The 20,996-nt window shown below is 37.1% G+C and overlaps 1 protein-coding gene across 1 annotated transcript in view; it reads left to right on the forward strand.

Moving 5' to 3' along the window:
- Window positions 1-20,996, forward strand: part of POLQ (DNA polymerase theta) — a 126,431-nt gene that overhangs the window by 85,074 nt on the left and 20,361 nt on the right. Inside the window, exons 19-26 of the mRNA XM_030330387.1 lie at window positions 1,157-1,397; window positions 2,601-2,794; window positions 6,133-6,270; window positions 7,714-7,888; window positions 10,547-10,673; window positions 11,577-11,698; window positions 17,101-17,285; window positions 20,834-20,945. Coding sequence (XP_030186247.1) covers window positions 1,157-1,397; window positions 2,601-2,794; window positions 6,133-6,270; window positions 7,714-7,888; window positions 10,547-10,673; window positions 11,577-11,698; window positions 17,101-17,285; window positions 20,834-20,945 — 1,294 coding nt within the window. The remainder of the gene's footprint in view (window positions 1-1,156; window positions 1,398-2,600; window positions 2,795-6,132; window positions 6,271-7,713; window positions 7,889-10,546; window positions 10,674-11,576; window positions 11,699-17,100; window positions 17,286-20,833; window positions 20,946-20,996) is intronic.

A 20,996-nucleotide genomic window follows, 5' to 3' on the forward strand; every position in this document is an offset into this window, starting at 1 on the left:
CAGTTTATTATAAAAGGATATGATAAATGATACAGATGAACATCCAGACGGAAGAGAGACGCAGGGTAAGGTATGTGGGAAGGGAAAGGGAGCTTCCATCCTCTGTCCGAGCACACCACTCTCGCCAACACCTCCATGTTCCACAACTTCCAAGCTCTCCAAATCCTGTCATTTGGGGATTTTATGGAGCCTTCATTACATAGGCACGATTGATTAAATCATTAGCCATTGGCCTTCCAGGCGCCTCCCAGCTGGTCAGGGGTGAGACTGAAAGTACTCACCCTCCAATCACAGAGTTTCCTCTGGCAGCCAGCTCCCATCCTTAGGTAACCTAGGGGCATTCCGAAAGTCACCTCATTAACATAACAAGAGACACCTTTATCTCATAGTTAAGGAAATGTCAAGGGTTTTAGAAGTTCTGTCCTAGAAATGCACAGAGACCAATTTTAAATTTCTTATTATAATTCACAGTATCACACTCCCCTATCAAACTACATTCTTAAGCTACAGAAGAAGTAAATGAGTCAGGTAGTAATTGTCAGAATTAGGAGTAGGGCTTATATTTCCTAATTCAATTTAGTTTTGATCTGCTAGATCACATAGCATTAGAAAATACAAGTCTAGTCTCATAGGAGAGCTAAAAATAGCAGTCATGATTTGTTGGATGGTCCTAGTGACAGGCCCTCATACTGAGGGGAAAGCCCCCAGAGGCTTTCTAAAACTTTGAGTATGAAGTTTTAATGGTAAAACATTTATGTCTCACTTCTTATGATGTTGAAAGAATTTTTAAAAACCTAAAACTATATAGGCCTATCTTTACTAGAGTAGCTTAGCCAAAATCAACCCTTAGTGGAGAAGAGTCTGTCTACATTTTCAGAAACAAAGTTTTAATTATCTGAAGTGCTAGGATTTCAAGCCTATTTCAGAACTATATCAGCAGGAGCTGTATCACCATTGTAGTAATGAAAAAGTTGTAAGTTTTCCTTCTTTGAAAACTGCTCGAATTAGTACCAAAAATGAGTCCTGGGACAATTTATAATTATCCTTTCCTCCTCTTCTAGAAAGGCCACTGAATTGGTATTACATGAAAATGAGTGAGATTAGAAATGAGCATTTTCCCCTTTTAAGTGTGACAAATGTCTTTGAACCCTTTCAGGTGGCATGCTGGTTACTAGATCCAGATTCTAAGGAGCCAACTCTTCACAGCATAGTTTCCAGTTTTCTTCCTCATGAGCTTCCACTCCTCGAAGGGATAGAGACTGGCCAAGGAGTTCAGAGTCTGGGGCTGAATGTCAACACTGAACATTCTGGGAGATACAGAGCCTCAATGGAGTCGATTCTCATCTTCAACGCTATGAATCAACTCAATTCTTTGTTGAAGAAGGAAAACCTTCAAGGTTAAAACGATGTTGCTGGCATTTTTGTGCTATTACAGACTGGTGTTGGTTTTATATTTAGACACTTTATCACAGGTCTTTATCACTCTTTATCACACTTTTTTTAAACTTTATTTATTTGAGAGAGAGACAGCAAGGAGGAAGGGCAGAGAGAGAGAGGGGAAGAGAGAGAATCCCAAGCAGGCTCTGTGCTGTCAGCACAGCTGCCACCATGGGGGGCTCCCTCTCACAAATCCTTGAAATCACAACCTAGTTGTTTTCAAGAGCCAGAGGCTTAAAGGACTAAGCCACCCAGGCATCCCTCTTTATCACTTTTAATGCAAATTCTATGTCTGGATTGTCCAGCACAGGGGTCAACAAACTTTCCTTAAAAGGTGAGACATTAAATATTTTTACTTTTCAGGATGTTAATAAGTATTGCATAAGATACAAGGTATTGTGGTCAAATAATTTCAGACTTTCAGTTAATACAAAATTAAATAGTCTTTGCTTCAGGGCTTCTCAGAGCCTTTACTAAATTAACAGGCATCATGAATATCCAAAAGCAGTATATAAATGCTGGAACTCCCAATACAGTGTCTCTCAAATGTACTCTTTTCATAGAGTATCTTTGACACTAATATTCCAGAAAGCATACTGGAAAAAAATGATGTAGAATGACTACTCTGTTGAGAAGCATCAGTAGATAGAAAAATACTCTGATTCTTACTTTAGAAAACTTTTTCTTTACTCTTTGGTAAGAGCATTGGCTTCTTTGGTAAGAAGCCTCCATTTTTAGTTCTTTGTGCAAATGTGCATATCATGGAACCAGGAACATTGGAAATAATTTCAGGAGATTAACTCTTTCTAGTCAGTTTAGCAAATAAGTTTGGCTCTCTCGCTCTTGCCAAGGGTAGAAACAAAAACATTATCTTGGGAGAAATGCAGTTTATTGTAATATAGACTATTCACAAGATTGCCAGTTTTTCTGCCCTCTGTGTAGACAAAGATAGTGGTCTAGTGCTGAAGTAGAAAAGTGGGAAGTACTTTTATGCCTTTCATTGTTGGCCTGAGAGTGCTGCTTTGGAGACTGGATCTTGAAGAATTGCTTGGGTAGCACCTCTGAATTTGCCTAGAAAAATTCCATATGTTTTTAGGTGATGATGCTAATCCAATCGTTTAGCTGGTGAATTAATGTCTTAGTTTTCTTGTTTTTTCTTCCAGATGTTTTCTGTAAAGTGGAAATGCCCTCTCAGTACTGCTTGGCCTTGTTAGAACTAAATGGAATTGGATTTAGTACTGCAGAATGTGAAAGTCAGAAACACATAATGCAAGCCAAGCTGGATGCGATTGAGACTCAGGCCTATCAACTAGCCGGGCACAGTTTTTCCTTCACCAGTTCAGATGATATTGCTGAGGTTGTATCATGGGAATGCAGAATTTTAGAGTTAAAAATGATGTGTGTGTTTGTGTATGTGTGTGTATTTCCTAAATGTGTTTGCCTAAATGACAAAGATCAATTTTAAAAATTTTAGTTATTGGAGAACTTTGGAAATAGAGTATTCTAGTGTCTAATTTATAAATTATATCTGTATTTATGAGTTTGGAAGGTAGTAAAGAAACCTAGAATGTATGCTCCATGAGATTTACCTAGAACAGAGGAGGTACTCAGTAAATATTTATTGAACAAAAGATCTATAGTGATGTTACATAACAGTGTAGTTGTTTCTCCATGAAGTTAGACATTTCATGAAGTCTCACTCCTTCCTTCCCCCCAATTTTTTTTTGGAGAACAAAATTAGATATTTTTCTCAGTTGTTAACGAAAAAGGGTATTTTGTGACTATTTGCTTTTTTTAAACCTACATAAGATTTTTATAAACTTACATATGTTTTGACACAGTTTATCCTTTTTTTTTATTTTCAAAGTTTGACATTCTATTCTTTAGTCTCCCCACACTCCACAAAGGGTGGTTGGGTTGTTGTAGAGGGGTTACAAGTACAGGGTGGGTGCTTATACTCGATAGCATTGAGGTTCAGGTGTCTTACAGATGCAATTCAGTAATACAGCATATTGTAAAGATCACAGGCTTTCAAGCCAGTCTTCTTGAATTTGAATCCTGTCTCCTCCACTTAGTAATTAACTCTGAACCTTGGGCCAATACATTAACTCTTTATATCTCAATTTCTACATCAGTAAAATGGGTTATGATAGAAATACCTCACAGAGTTGTTGTGAGGAGTAAATGATGAATGTAAAACACTTAGACTAGTGCTCATCTCCTAGTAAACATTCAATAAATGTTATATATACTCATATAAATGCCCCCTTTTTAAGCCACAGGGTTATGTTTTTAAAATAAGAGGAATTTTGCAGGGCGCCTGGGTGGCGCAGTCGGTTAAGCGTCCGACTTCAGCCAGGTCACGATCTCGCAGTCCGGGAGTTCGAGCCCCGCGTCAGGCTCTGGGCTGATGGCTCAGAGCCTGGAGCCTGTTTCCGATTCTGTGTCTCCCTCTGTCTCTGCCCCTCCCCCGTTCATGCTCTGTCTCTCTCTGTCCCAAAAATAAATAAACGTTGAAAAAAAAAATAAATAAGAGGAATTTTGTTTCTCCTAACCACAGGGTACATTTGTATTGAATTAGTGGTGACTTTTTTGTTTATTTTTTTAATTTTTTTCTTTTGAGTTTTTTTTTTTTAATGTTTATTTATTTTTGAGAGAGAGAGACAGAGACAAAGCGTGAGCAGGGGAAGGGCAGAGAGAGAGGGAGACACAGAATCTGAGCTGTCAGCACAGAACCTGACACAGGGCTCAAGCTCATGAGCTATGAGATCATGACATGAGCCAAAGTTGGCTGCCCAATGGACTGAGCCACCCAGGCACCCCTCTTTTGAGTTCTTTAGCTTACAACTCTCAAACTGACTGCACATAAAATTACATAGAAGACTTATCAAAAACATAGGATCTCTGGATTTCAGCATAAGTAGGCTTGGGGCAAAGACAGGAATCTGTGCCCTTGTGATTCAGATGGGTACTAAGGCCATAGGCCTAGACTAAACTCTAGGCCAGAATAAAAGACCTTTGATGTTAATGGCTCGTTCTTAGGTCTTCATGTTAAAATGGAAATTATATTTAAGGTAATCTGACAGTTTCACACATTGACTGTTTAATCCTTAGTGATCTGAAGTTGAATCTTTGACCTGGGAAGGATATTACTAATCATCTAGAGCTGCACTGTCCAATACAGGAGCCACTAGCCACTTGTGGCTATTTATATTTAATTTAATTAAAATTAAATAAAATATATTAATTCAGTTCCTTACTTGTGCTAGACACATTTCAAATGTTCTATAGCCACATGTGGCAAGTGACTACCATAATGGGGAATGCAAATATAGAACATTTTCATTATTGCAAAAAAGTTCTTTTGGATGGCGCTGGCGTAGAGTGGGGATCAGCAAACTACGTCTTGTGGGCTAGATCTGGTCTGCCACCTGCTTTTGTAAATAAAATTTTATTGGAGCACAGCCACACCTGTTGTTCATTTACTTATTGTCTTTGGCTGCTTTTGGTCTATAATGGCACAATTGAAAAGTTGTGACAGACAGTAAAATCTGCAAAGCTGAAAATATCTGTTATCTGGCCCATTTTTGGAAATGGTTGTTGATTCCTAGTCTAGAGGGAAGCATGGGTTAGAGGAAAGAAAAAGGACTTTGGAGTCAGAGGACTATGGGTTCTAATTCTTAATTTTTCTGCTTTTTGGCCATGTAATGTTAAGCAAGTTTCTCCAACTGTGTAAACTTTTCAAATGTGTCACAGAATTGTTACATATATTACATGTGATGACACGTGTTAAAGCATCTAGCATAATGGCCGACACAAAGTAAGTCCTCAATAAATATTAGTGCCTCTTGCTCTCATCTAGTTCAACTACCTCATTTCACAGATATATTCATTGAGACATGGAGAGGTAATTTATGAAGTTTCCGTACTCGATTCTGAGGGTTTCACCAAAAACAGAAATGCAAGATAAAGAACCTTTAAAAACGTAACTTGAGATCTTTGAATTGTTTTAATTATGGTAGGTCTTTCCTCCTGGAATTGTTGATTTATTGCCACTTTAAATTAAAAAAAAAAAAAAAATCCCTGCCCTGTATAGGTCTAGTTTCTTCAGTGGGTGCTTATGAGCCACTCTAGCTATCATTATTGCTACGTTGGGTTAGCCACCTTCTCCTGACTTTTGTGCCCAAGGATTCTGAGTCTAGCCTTATGGTGGTGGAAGTAGATGACTTTTTGGATCCCTTTCTACCTTACTGTTCTCTGATTTTTGTGATCATATAATAGCCACAGAGCCTCCCATATTGACCCTCTATGAGGCCTAAATGGTTGAGTAGCCACGTTGGTTACCACATCAAGGGGTATTTAGGAGAGTTCACAGTTGTCAGAGCAATTGCTAGTCTCAATGTCAATAGCTTATTTATCACTTGTTCAGCACAGAGTATACATTCCCGTGTTCTTGACTGTTTAAAAGCCTGGCATTGGTATTAATCTGATAGTGCTTAAATTAGGGTATAGACATACTTGACGTACAGATTTTTATTGCCATTATTTATTAAATGTGATAATTTAAGATGTTATAAGAAAATCTCCAAAGCCATACTGAATTATATAGATTTTCTTAAATAACTTTAAAAAATGTTTGTGAATGTCAATGCTTGTGATTTAATTCTTGACTAAAGAAGCATTAATTTCTTGCAGGTTTTATTTTTGGAATTAAAATTGCCACCAAATGGAGAGAGAAAAAATCAAGGCAGCAAGAAGACTTTGGGTTCTACTAGAAGAGTGAATGACAATGGACGCAAGCTAAGGCTGGGAAAACAGCTCAGCACCAGTAAGGTGCTCTATGGGGCAGTCACAGGGCAGAAATTGAATTACTTTTAGCATTTTAGTGTCTTGAAAGAATGCTGACGAAAGCAAGATCCAGCGTAGCCCAATATTTGAACTTATCCAGATAAAAACAATTTGGTTTGTGGTTCAACTGCCTGCAAAAACTGGAGACATTCCATCATGGAAAATCTGGACCATAATCTGATTTAGCAGTTGTGTCCTTCCTATCATTAAAACAGTATAATGGTTTATAAACTTAGATCTGTAGACATTATTTAGTCATTGACATCCACTACTCTTGGACTTCTAGTGTAACATAATTTATATAGTTATAGGTATATGAACAAAGGTGTGGAAGAATTAAAAAAGAAAAAAGTCCAGCCATTACAAATAAAACAGTTTAGGGGCAATTTTAGGGCAAAATAGTAAGTTTTCCATGAACTTCTTTTAAGAATCTAATCTACTAAGTTCTTTTTTTTTTTTTAAGTTTACTTATTTATTTTGAAAGAGAGAGTGAATGTGAGAGGGGCAGAGAGAGGGGGAAAGAGAATTGATCCAAAGCAGTCTCCACGCTGTCAGCGCAGAACCCACTGCAGGGCTGGAACTCATGAACCGTGAGATCATGACGTGAGCCAAAACCAAGAGTCGGATAACCAACTGAGCCACCCAGAGACCCCTCTACTCTACTAGTTTCAAAGTAAAAGTACAAATCACAATCCATGGAAACTTTATGTTTAAGAGAGAAGAGAAAAGGCTTAATTTTACAGTTTTGCTGAACAAATTTTCAATGGAATAATAAGGGGTAGGAAATACAGCCACAACAGCCAAGGAGAAAGAAGTCCCCAGTTGCCGTTCTGTAGAATTTTGACCCTAATGTCATTAACTATGACTAACCTGCCCTAGGGAAGTTTCCACTGTTTCATTCTGTAACAAAACTTTTTGTTTTATCTCACTGGCCCTCTAACCTTCCAAGTTCCTATTTCTTAGCAGTTTACCAAAATTCTGTAGCATGGAAAATTCACAGTTTTGAAGATAAATGTCTTCTAACTTTCTTGACATGGAAACCATGAAAGTATTAGGGCAAAAGGAAAACAAAACAAAACAAAACGTAAGAAACTTCCAATCACATGAAGAATAGAGAAGGAAAATACAGAGAAAGGATTCTTGGGGTGGGGCGAGGGAAGGCAGTTCTAGTACCTTGCTAAGTTGACATCTCATTGATTTTATTTTTAAGGTAGATCTAAATTGATATTACTCAGCATTGACATATTTGCATTTTATAATCTATAGTTGTTATAGTTTTATCACAGTGATTGTCAAAAAAACCCAAACAGTTAATTTTGAGTTGTAGATACAGGAGTTAACAAAATTAATTTTGAGATTTAAGAAAGTCTAGTTTGCTATGGAATTTGGACAAGAATCTGATCTTACCTTTTTATATTTCTTTGGCAGGATGTTTTAAATAAATTAAAGGCATTGCATCCTTTACCAGGCTTGATATTAGAGTGGAGAAGAATCACTAATGCTATTACCAAAGTGGTCTTTCCTCTGCAGCGGGAAAAGCGTCTAAATCCTTTTCTTGGAATGGAAAGAATCTATCCTGTATCACAATCACACACTGCTACAGGTAATGAGAAATCTTAATTGTAGATAATAGCCAATTTTTTTTATTTTTTTATTTTTTTATTTTTTTTTTTCAACGTTTATTCATTTTTGGGACAGAGAGAGACAGAGCATGAACGGGGGAGGGGCAGAGAGAGAAGGAGACACAGAATCGGAAACAGGCTCCAGGCTCTGAGCCATCAGCCCAGAGCCTGACGCGGGGCTCGAACTCCCGGACCGCGAGATCGTGACCTGGCTGAAGTCGGATGCTCAACCGACTGCGCCACCCAGGCGCCCCGATAATAGCCAATTTTGAAAGAAAAACTTTTCATATATAATAGTTGCTTATGATGACCAAGGAATTCAAGTGTTGATTATTAGATACTGTGAAGTTTCATAAACATTTATGAAACACATACTACACCAAAGCATGGATGGATACTAGCTACAGAGATGAGATTTAGTAAGATATAGTTCCTACTTTCAAGTACTATATAGAGTAACTGGGATGTCTGAGACTGTGCTTTGGATTAATATTTATTTGAGCCAGTGATCTTATCTAATTTCAGTCCTAGCCCTCTCCTGAACCTCTTAAGATTCTCTCCAAGTTGAATCTAAATAGTGCTGTGGAACATCTGTATAATAAATGAGTGTCTTATTTTACTGAATCAGAAAAGAGCTGTGGAGTACTTTGAGTGTCTTGTATGACTCTTGGGATAGGTAAGGAAAAAAGCATTCTTAGGCTAAGCCGTACAAAACTAAATATTTGCCAAATGCAAAGTGCACTGGAAGAAAGGGCAGGATTAATTCTTTCATTGGGGAGACAGTTTAGATTGGTGGTATAGAATTGGACTTTAATATCTAATTTTTACATGGTTTGAATTCTGGTGCTGTGAATCTTTAGACAAGGTAGCTTGGTGCCCACGTGTCCTCATGTGTAAAACACAGTGTTAATAGTCTACTTCACCAGGTCATTCTGAGGATTAAGTAGGTTAATACATTTAAAGTGTTTAGTTCATGGCACTTTGTGCATGGCTAGTTATCAGTTGTTGCTGTTATTACAGATGGAGGCACCATGAAGAACTGCTCTTCTCTTTGCTTGCTTATTCTCTGTTCTAAATAAATTCTTTTCCCTTCTCCCCTATTTAGCTAACATCTGCCTTCATCCTAGACATTTCTTGCCCTATTGGTATTTAAATTTCATTTTGAGACATATGCTAAGACATATCAACATATCAAAATCAATGTAGAGTTTTAAAGGTGTTGCATTTATTCATTGCATATAAACAGAAAGTAATCAATTCCTTTTGTTTTTCAGTCGGTTTGTATGGGTATTGTATGGAAACCAACTTGACAATAAATTATATTTAATTAATAAAAATAAATAAATAAAGACTATTTTAGAAATACAAGCTTACCTAAGCATAGCAAAGCCATTTAATTATTAGAATTCATCTCCATGAAGCCACATTCATGTTTTGTAATTTATTTTTGCCATCTTGTTTGTCTGCCAGTGTTAACCTCATTAATTCAAATAATAGACCTGAATAGTAAGTGCCATTATAGAAAAGAAGACAGTGTGCTGAGGCAGCAAGAGACTTAGATTCCTTCTTCTGGTTTTGGCTGGTTTTGTAACATTGAACAGGCCATTTAATGATAATAAGTACATTAATATCTACCATTAATTGAACACTAATTTTTGCTAAAAGGTAAATAACAAGGACATTTATCAGGGATTTATTCAGTAAAAGAATATCTGAGGTACTTAAAATGCCTGACTCATCAAAAGAAGATGAAATTATATATAGTAGCTAGTAGACAGCCAGTTACAAAGAAGAGTACATTTTAAAACAGAAGATTTTGTATCACTATATATGTGTTATAAAAACTACAATAACACAATCAGTTACCCAGACTTTTTTTGAACTATGCTTATGTGTTTTAGAAAAATTCAATCAATAAGTAAACAAGTGTAAAATATTTTTTGGGAAATAAAGGCTATAAACATTAAAACAAATTGCTTTCTCTTTCTTAGAAAATTCAGTAACCACCTGATTCTAGTCTCCAACCTTATCAATGCTACCGTTGATTCTCTTAACGATTAAGGATGGTGATGAAGAAAAGCAGCCAGCTGATGTCTAGAAAGTGATTTTCCAGCCACCGCTTCTCACTCCTGCATTTTCTACATTAGCTAACTCCTTGGGCCCCAGTTGTCCCTCTTCAGCATTCAGTTGCTCTTCTGCTTCAGATTCTGTTTTGTGCATTCCTGGGTTTTGAAGGCTTTGACAGTCATTTCTCCTAGGATCCATTTGATTAGTCCATTTGATTACTCATTAATACCACCACTAACATTGTATAGTGCTGACACCTGGTATTCACTTTAGCGTAGGAATAGTTCAACTCAAATTATGGCTTATCATAGGATTGTTCTCTAGAGAGCTAGGTTAATGTAACATTCTATTGTTGACTCATATATTCACTTACATTGGGATTGGTCTTGTACTTATTTTATCATTGTCAGACACATGAACATAATGAAAAATATTTAAATACAAATTTATTTTAGCGTAGCAATAATAGAACATGCATTTTAAAGATAATTCAGAAATGCCATTACTGTGAAATAAATGTCAGATCCCTCCCACTCCTCTCAATTTTATGTCTTCATTCTGCTTGATTTTAGGACGAATAACCTTTACAGAACCAAATATTCAGAACGTGCCAAGAGATTTTGAGATCGAAATGCCAACACTAGTAGGGGAAAGCCCACCTTCTCAAGCCCTAGGCAGAGGCCTACTTCCCACATACAGGTAGACGTTATTTCTCTGTATTTGTGTTAATATACTTTTGTGAGTATGAATGGTTCAAAAACAGCCGTTTGGACAAAATAATGAAATTAGTTATTTTATTGGACAAAATAATGAAATGATGAATTTTTTGTTCTGGGCATACATATTTCTTTTTTTTTTTTTTTTTAAGTTTATTTATTTTGAGGGAGAGAGAGTGTGCTTGTGCACAGGGAGGGACAGAGAAAGAGGAAGAGAGAGAATCCCAAGCAGGCTCCATGTTGCGTGGAGCCCCAAGTCTGTTGAGGAGCCAGAGACAGAGCCCTTAGTGGGGGCTCAAACTCACAACCCCTGAAATTATGACTTAAGCTGAAATCAAGAGTTGGTGGCTTAATTGACTAAGCCACCCAGGCACCCTTGGGCATATATATTTCTATTCTAGGTGCTATCCGTTTAACATCCTGAGTCTGTCTATAAAGATGCTAGTTGATGGTGAAAGGCTGAAAACCTAGGCCACTAATTAAATCAATCGGCATGATGTGCTTTATTAACTCAGTCGCTGAAGGGAAGAGTTTTTTAATTGTGTTAGGAACATCCCCTCCTGCCCTCGCCATATACACCTGATGGAAAGAAACAGCATAGATAATTACATATGGTCAAAAGGATTTGTTGATTTGAGCTAAATATCAGTAATTGTTTCAGAAGCAGTTTGTGGCAGAAGCTGTTACAGAAATGTCTTACTTCCTGTTTAATTGAATATTTGCTAAAAAAGAAAATCTAGTAGCTTTGTTAAGCTTTAAAGTGAGTCTCAAATGATAAGATTTTTAAGTTTCTTAGATAGAACTATTGACTTTAGTGAAAAATGAGACCTTTTTCATGTATTTGAGACTGCTTCATGTCCAGCTGCTGATGTTGTTTTCATGACAGAGGAAAAAAGAAGACAAGTTGCAGCCTGAACTCTGGACACCAGGCACAGATGGAGGAGAGAGCCTCAGACAGAGGAATGCCCTTTTCAGTCAGCATGCGACATGCCTTTGTACCTTTCCCAGGTAAGGTGGCTGATGGTTTTCTGAACTTATTGCTGTGGGAATGGTTTTCAAAGCACTGATAAAGCCTGCATTATGAATAAGACTCAGAAGGATGCATTGGTCGCTCCCCCTTTCCTCTCTTCAATGTAGCCTGTTTTTCCCCTTTGTGTTGCAAGGTTATCAGTCATCATTGTCTTCATGATCTGCTCTGTGGGAAACTTCTGTGGTGTAAGCTTATCGGCAGCAGTCTGCTGAAACCATGTTTTCCAAGGTCATTGTAGACCTTTTGGCAAAGTCCAGCAGATACCATTAGTCCTTGTCCTCTTTGACTTCTGTACAGCTTTTGTACTGTTCATTAACCCTTACTTTCCTCAATTTCTGTCCTCCCTTGATCTCGAAGGGCACATTTTTTTTTTTTTTTTTTTTTGTCTTTCTGACTTCCTTTGCTATTCTGTTTCTCCTCCTCTTCTCCACACCGCTGCTTCCTAGTGCAGGGGCTAGTCCCCAAGGCTGTCCTCCCAGTGCCTGACCTCTCCTCAGTACTCTAGTCATATACTTTTCATAAAAGGTTTAACTCTGGCTATAAACTCTAGTCATAAAACATTTGAAAGTCACGATCTAACTCCTAAACATCCCTACTATTTGTATACATATTTGCTCTTTTATCTTTTGCCAGCTGTTAGGTCTGAGTGAGTGCATTCTGAATTTATTTTAATTCTGCCAGAAACTTAATGTTCTAATGGTGAATTCAGGTCTATGATAACATAACCTGCTTGGTAATTTTCAGTTTTGCTTTAAGTATGAACTATCAGCATTATATCATTGTAACCATTTTTTAAGTATTTAGCTCTGTGACATTAAGTACATTTGCCTTGTTGTATAGCCATTACCACCATCCATCTCCAGAACTTTTTCATCTTCCACAACTGAAACTCTACATCTATTAAAAAATAACTCTTCCCACCCACTCCCCAGCCCCTGGCAGCCACCATTCTACTTTCTGTCTCTGTGAATGTGACTACTCTAGCTATCTCATCTATGTGAAATTATACAGTATTAGTCTTTTGGTGTCTGGTTATTTCACTTAGCATAATGTGTTTAAGATTCATCCATGTTGTAGTATATGTCAGAATTTCCTTTCTTTTTAAGGCTGAATAATATTTGATTGTATGTATATACTTCATTTTGTTTATTTGTTCATCAATTTATTCTTAGCTAAACAATAAAATTGTGTTAACATGACCTTATTTTATACTGCTTTTGTTTACATTTTTTAAGTTTATTGAAATTAAAGATATATCGATTAAATCTGAAAATTTCTGTCACATATATTTAGTGTTTAGTCCATTTACATCTAAAGTAATTATTGGTGTGGCACCTGAGTGGCTCAGTCAGTTGAGCGTCTGTCTTGATTTGGGCCCAGGTAATGATCTCAGGGACATGAGATCGAGCCCTATATCTAAGCTAAGCATTGAGCTGGTGTAAGCTTCTCTCGTTCCTACTCCCTCTTCCCCTCCCCTGCTTGTGGTCACTCACTCTAACTCTCAAAAAAAAAAAAAAATTGGCATATGGTTGGTTTAAGTCTACTCTCTTGTTATTTGTGTTTTATTTATCTGTTTTTTATTCTTTTTTAAAGATTTAAGTGACTACTTTTTATTCTTTTTATTTTCTCTACTGTCTTATTAACTATCCTATATATTCTAGAGTTTACAATATGCATCCCATCACAAACTATCTTCAAATAACCTTATACTACTTCATCTGTAATATAAGGAATTTTTCCATTTCCCCTCTTTTATAATAGGTTTTATTTCTATGACATATAAATTCTATCTAGCTGTTATTCTTGCTTGAAACAGTCTATAATCTTTCAAAGAAATCAAATAAAAAAGCGTCTCTCCTATCTGTCCATTTTTACCATTTCTCGCACTTTTCATTTCTTGGAGTAATTCAAGGAATGTTAAAGTACTTCCTCCAGAATACTTCCTTTAAGGTTTCTTGTAGTGCAGATCTACTGACAACGACTTATCTCAGCATTCCCATGTCTCTAGGTGTCTTTATTTTATCCTCACTTTTGAAAGATAATTTATTTTATTTATTTTTTTAATTTTATTTGAGAGAGAGAGAGAAAGTGAGTCAGGGATAGGGGCAGAGGAAGAGAGAGAGATAATCTTAAGCAGACTCCACACTCATCACAGAGCCCGATGCAGGGTTCAATCCCACGACTCTGGGAACATGACCTGAACCAAAATCAAGAGTCCAATGCTCAGCCAACTGAGCCACCCAGGCGCCCGAATGATAATTTTATTCAACATAGATTTATTGGTTTACAGTCCTTCTCTTTCATCACTTTATATATTTCCACTAGCTTCTGGTTGCATTATTTCTGATGAGAAGTACTCCACCATTTTTCTTTCTCTTTTTCTAAGCATAATATAACTTTTCCTTGGATGCTTTTTCAATTTTATTTTTTATTCAATTTTAGCAATTTGATTTGGGCGCAAGTCTCTGGGTAGTTTTTCATGCTTTGCTTGTAAGGCTTTTGAATTTGCTGAATTTCCTCAGTTGGCATCATTTGGCTTTTTTTTAATCTATGTGCTTATATTTTTCAGTAAATTTGGAACATTTTCAACCATTATTTCTTGTAATATTTTTTGTTCATATCTCTCTCTCCTTCCTTTCTATACACAAATATACATATGTAATACCACTTGGTATTGCCCCACAATTCCCTGAAGCTTTCTTCTTTTTTATTTCCCTTTCCTTTTTTTTTTTCCTCCCAATCCTGTGCTACAATGCATATTTTCTATTGACTGTTTTAATGTTCATGGATCTTCTCTTCTACAGTGTCTAATTGCTGTCACATCCTTCTGGTGGATTTTACATTTCAGATATTTTTAGCTTTGGAATTTTTATTTGATTTCTTTGTCTAGTTTTTATTACCTTATTGCATTTCATTATTTGTTACATCATTATGTTCATGTTTCTTTAAACTCCTGAACATTATCTATGGTAGCTATTTAAAATTCCATCATCTCTGTAATTTCTGGATCATTTTGCTATTGATTAAAGACTATCCTGGTCAGTTACATTTTCCTGGATCTTCATATGTCTGGTATTTTTTTTTTTATTATTATATATTGGATATTACGGTTGCTACATTATTGACTCTTGGGATTTTGTAGTCTTCATTAATAAAATTTTCTCTGGCAGACACTTAATTTACTTTCACAGTCAGCTTGATCATTTTGAGATTTTTTTTAAGCTTTGTTAGCAAATGTTTAGAGTGGCCTTTACCCCAGGGCTAGATTAGTCCTGATTGTAAGGTGCTGCCTTGCTAGGGTCTGTACTTGGTGCTCAAGGGGTTAACAAGGTCTGTCCACTCAGTCTGGTCACAGCTTGAACATCTCTCAACATTCAAGAGGATGTTGTTCAAGTAGTTGTTCAGCTGACAGCTATGTGATGGTGGTTGTTTCTTCAGTAATAGTTATTCCTTTAGTATTGGTTCTTTGCCTGGTTTCCTGAACTATCTCCCTTCTTTAGTAGTTGGTTAAAAGTCCCAAGGGATTACTGTGCATATTTGTGGTGCTCCTCTAATGTACAACTCCTTTCTCCAAATTTCCACAAATTCTAGCTCCCTCAGTAGGCACAAACTCTAGTCTCTGCTTCCTCATCTCAGAGAGATCATAGTGCTTCGTTTCATCTTTCTTTCCCTGCAATGCATTCTGGTAAGTTCCTCTTTTCAGAACCCTAAGACACTTGCATGACTCACCTCATCTTTTCCCTCCTCCTTACTTCTTAAGGATTGTAGTCCTGTACTATGTCCAACATCTGAAAACACTTATTTCATATATTTTGTGGGTTTATCTTATTTATGGCAGGAAGGCCATAAAAGTTGTGGTCATTTGTTTTAAATTATTACTTATATACTTTTGAATTGTTTATTTATTTACCATAGTTCAGAAATAAAAATGTATAAAATCAAAATATATTGAGAAGTTTTATTTCCTTCCCTGTCTTAGTTGTCCTATTGTCTGCAGCTCTTCTAGATAACCTCATTCATATATGTTTCTTACATGTCCTCATTGTATTTTTATGCAGATATAAGCAAATGTGAATATATAATTCCTTCCCCTATTCTTACACAAAAACAAGGATTCCATATACACTGTTGTATGCCTTTCTTCACTTAATGTTTTATACTGAAGAATTGTGATGATCAGTAAATAATTTTGAACATAAATCAGTTTAATCTCTGTGCAGGTAATCTGTGTAGCAGAAAACTGTGGGTTTGTTTGCTGAATCAAAGAGTAAATCTGTTTAATTGGTAGGTATTGTTGAATTGCAATCTAATGGGGGAGAATAACCATTTAGTTCCCAGTAACAATATCTGAGTGTTCCTTTCTTAGCCTTGCCACAGAAGGTACTGTCCGACTTCTGGATTTTTGCAATTTAAGTAGAGAAAAATTATTCCTTGCTGTAGTTTTAAATTGCATTTCTTTTATTGTGAATGAAGACAAGCATTCTTTAGTATGTTTAAGGTTCTTTTGATTATTTCTGTGAACTGCTTGTTTATATTTTGTCTTGTTCTTGATTTGTAGCATGTCTTTTTTATAATATGACAATGAATCTTTTGTGATATCAGTTGTAAATATTTTTCCTCCTTTTTTTTACCATGATTTTTTAAAAAAGTTTATTTATTTTTGAGAGAGAGAGCATAAGCAGGGCAGGGATAGAGAGAGAGGGGACAGAAGATCTGAAACCTGATGAGGGGCTCAAACTCATGAACCATGGTATCATGACCTGAGCCAAAGCCAGACGCTTAACTGACTGAGCCACCCAGGTGCCACTTTACCACTATTTTTTAAATTTTGTTTTTGCCATGTGTGTCTAATCCAGTTATTTCTATTCCATAGGTAAACTTTCTGAATCCTCTAAGTCATAGAGGATTGTTTCCATTGAATGTTTCTCTCCAGCCCACTTAAAATGTGCACATATTACAAATCAGTTTCTTCATTCATTCATTCATTCATTCAACAACCATTTAAAGGATTTTCTATAGAATGAAAAGGAAAAATAAGTATCCCATTTCTAATGGCTCTGTGCTACGTGGGAGAGGCATGGAAGAACCATTTTAGATTGTGTATCAGGTGCTGTGGAAACACTGAAGAAAGCACTACTATAGTGGTTAAGTGGCAGAGGTCAGGGGTGGCTTTACACATAATACATATACTTGAAAGCCAAACAGAAAAATTATGATCTAAGTCACAGAACTGAATTGCATCATGTTAAAAGCAAGATTTTAACCTTTGGACACATATCTTATGGTTCTAGGTTAGAACTAAATTTCTGTCTTCCCGTTCAATTCTGTAAAACCTGGATTTATCTTTGTACCAGCTTTTCTAAAATAATTTCTGTTTCAGGTGGCTTAATATTAGCTGCGGATTACTCTCAACTTGAACTGAGGATCTTGGCTCATTTATCTCATGATCGGCGTCTCATTCAAGTGTTAAACACTGGAACTGATGTTTTCAGGAATATTGCCGCTGAGTGGAAGATGATTGAGCCAGAGTCTGTTGGGGATGATCTGAGGCAACAAGCAAAGCAGGTGATCTTAGTGAGCATGTTGAACATAAATGGGAATTTTAATGATTAAAAAAATTTAAAAATTGCCTTGATCATTTGCAGTGGAGGAATTGTTTCTCCATCTTGGATCTTTCAAATCACATTCACCTGAGCCTGTCTCATGGTATTCATTATACTTTCCTCAATAGAGTCAGTAAAAAGAATCAGGTAGGTTTAGTCTGAGGCAACTTAGTGTGAGGAAAGCCATCTGCATTAGTGGTAGATATTGTGGTGGTGGTGGTAGTTGTTATTTATGTATATTTGTGTTGGTGGGGGTTTCTTTTAGAGAGAGAGGAATCGTGAGTGGGAGAGCAGGGTAGGGGCAGGGAGAGAAAGAGAATCTTTTATTTTTTTTAATGTTTATTTCTTTTTGAGAGCAGAGAGAGAGAGAGAGAGAGAGAGAGAGAGACAGAGCATGAGCAGAGGAGGGGCAGAGAGAGAGGGAGACACAGAATCCAAAGCAGGCTCCAGGCTCTGTTAGCACAGAGCCTGATGCGGGGCTCAAACTCATGAACTGTAAGATCACGACCTGAGCCGAAGTCGGACGCTCAACCAAGTGAGCCACCCAGGTGCCCCTGAGAAAGAGAAGCTTAAGCAGACTCCGCACTTAGCCCAGAGCGTGATGTGGGCTCACTCCCACGACCTTGGGATCATGACTAGAGCCAAAATCAAGAGATGCTTAACCAGCTGAACCACCCAGGTGTCCCTGTGTGTGTGTTTTAAAAATTTCTTTCTAGTCTGTAAGCATTCATATTTTCATCTTTATTTTCACAGGTGCTTTCTAAATGTTTACTGAAAAATAAAAATTGACTGAACTGTAGATTATAATTAATAACTGATAGCTTTTTGAGGCCTTTGGTTAGCTAATCCACATGTGAAATTTTACACTGCCCTTGGACTTTTCAAGTGGGTCCGTATTAGTTCCTGGCCTGGATTAACATTGATACTTTTTTTTGTTTTGTTTTGTTTTTACCTCATGGCCTGTGGGAAATCTGATGCCATTTTTGAGAGAATAGGATTGCTGGCTGAGGCAAACGAACATTACTCCCACCTTTAAGATCCTATGTGTTAGTTTTACATTTATACTTCTAGTTACTCGCAACTATAATTCTTGACTCACTCATTAGGCATGAAACACTTCCTCTCAACATTGCCTATTTAGCACCAGCACTTGTTTCTTCCACTTTAAAAATTTTTTTTTTCAACGTTTATTTATTTTTGGGACAGAGAGAGACACAGCATGAACGGGGGAGGGGCAGAGAGAGAGGGAGACACAGAATCGGAAACAGGCTCCAGGCTCTGAGCCATCAGCCCAGAGCCCGACGCGGGGCTCGAACTCACGGACCGCGAGATCGTGACCTGGCTGAAGTCGGACGCTTAACCGACTGCGCCACCCAGGCGCCCCTAAAATTTTTTTTTAATGTTTATTATTTGTTTTTGAGAGAGAGAGAGTGTAAGCAGGGGAGGGACAGAGAGAGAGAGAGAGAGAGAGAGAGAGAGAGAGACACACACAGAATCTGAAGCAGGCTCCAGGCTGAGCTGTCAGCACAGAGGCTGATGCGGGGCTCAAACTCATGAACTGTGAGATCATGACCTGAGCTGAAGTCGGATGCTTAACTGACTAAGCTACCCAGGTGCCCCTCTTCCACTGTTTAGAAAGCCAGCTTTGCCCTTTCTATTTAAGAATCTCTTCTGGGGTTCTGCATTCAGCAAGAATCAAACCCTAAGTAAAATAGGTAATGTTCCAGTATTTAATATTAATAATAAACCCATAAAATAGGTATTATTATTATTCCCATTTTATATAGGAGTAAACAAAGGCACCAAAAGTTAGTAATTTACTTAAAGTCATACAGCTGTCAGTGGTGGAGCCAAGATAAGTTCAGAATGCCAGAACTTAGACATTCTGTCTCCATATAAACACTCATGCACTGATGATATCTGCCTCTATTTAATAAGTTCTTACATGACTTAATGGTGTTTATGCTATGTCAATTTTTCTTCCTAAGTCACCATGCACTGAACTCCTTGGCTCTGGCTGAGATCTCAGAAAGTGCTGTGTACTTTCTGAGTTTAAAAAAAAAAAAAAAAAAAAAAGGTAGGAGTCACAATAAAATAAAATGTAAAAACACCAAAAAGGGAAAGAAAAAAGAAGGTAAAAAAAACCTCTCTCAATGTATTTAAAAAGATAGGGGGATGCCTGAGTGACTCAGTCAGTTAAGTGTCCAACTCTTTGATTTCAGCTCAGGTCATGATCTTATAGTTCGTGAGTTTGAGCCCTGCATCAGGGCTCTGCACTGACAGTGCAAGCCTGCTTGGGATTCTCTTGCTCTACCTCTCTCTCTCTGCCCCTCCCCTGTTCTCTGTCTTTCTCTCTCTCTCTCTTTCAATAAATAAATAAACATTACAGGGCACCTAGGTGGCTCAGTCAGTTAAGCGTCTGACTTCGGCTCAGGTCATGATCTCATGGTTCACGAGTTCAAGCCCTGCATTGGGCTCTGTGCTGATAGCTCAGAGCCTGTAGCCCACTTTGGATTCTGTGTCTCCCTCTCTCTCTGCCTCTTGCCTGCTTGCTCTCTCTTTCTCTCAAAAATAAATAAACATTTAAAAAATGGAAAAAACAAAAACTTCTAGCCATCCTATCACATTAAAAGTATTTTGGAATTCTGATAATCATTTTTTGCAAGTTATCTTCTAAATTATATTTAATGACATTTATATGAGCTTGCTTTATATCAGGAATTTTCCTAAACACTTATAAATAATAACTCCATAATCTTCACAATTCATGATACAGGTATTACTATCTTCATTTTATGGATGAAGAAATCAAGTTACAAGACTTTAGGTAGCTTGTGTAAATGCTGGAATTGGGATTTGAACCCAGGCAATATTCATTATTAAATTACAGTGTCCTTACTGACCTATTTAGACCATCTCCTTCCATTACTCCCAAAATTTCCTCAGGAATTCATTTAACCTAAAAGAATTCTGCAACTGTGGGATTTCAGGTGGTGGTGAAGCGGAAAGCATATTTATTTCCAGTGAAATCTTCCCTATTTTCCAACCATGAAGCCACCACTTCCTACTCTATTAGTCCTATGCAAGGGCCAGGAGACGAATGTTTGTAATGCTTCTCTTTCTTGACTCCTGGACACTTCTTTAAGCAGAAGTTAATATGGTATTATGGGAGCAGAAAGCCGCTCTGAAGACTACTGGTTAAATGACAGGAATAAATCTTCCCTTTTAAATCACTAGTATTATTTTCTTAAAACACACACATATTCACATTTATTCATATTTCCCCCTTCCTCCCTACCCGAAAGTATTCCTGAAAGGCAGAAAAGAGAAAAGATGTTCACTGGATGTCAGGTTCTATGAATTTAACCTACCAAAAACAGATCTAATCATTTTTGACTCACTATGAAATAAAAAGTGGACCAAATTTCAAGCCTCATGAACCTTTTATATTTGCATGTTATGTAGTGATCACCTTTAATTTACTCACAGAGTGTAATGACTTCTTTTCAGATTTGCTATGGAATCATTTATGGAATGGGAGCTAAATCTTTGGGAGAGCAGATGGGCATTAAAGAAAATGATGCTGCCTGCTACATTGATTCATTCAAATCCAGATATACAGGTAGATAAACCTGGAGTGCCAATTATCTTCTAGATGCTATCCTTCAACTAT

Source organism: Lynx canadensis, chromosome C2 (genome assembly GCF_007474595.2).
Source record: "Lynx canadensis isolate LIC74 chromosome C2, mLynCan4.pri.v2, whole genome shotgun sequence".
Classification (NCBI taxonomy): domain Eukaryota; kingdom Metazoa; phylum Chordata; class Mammalia; order Carnivora; family Felidae; genus Lynx; species Lynx canadensis.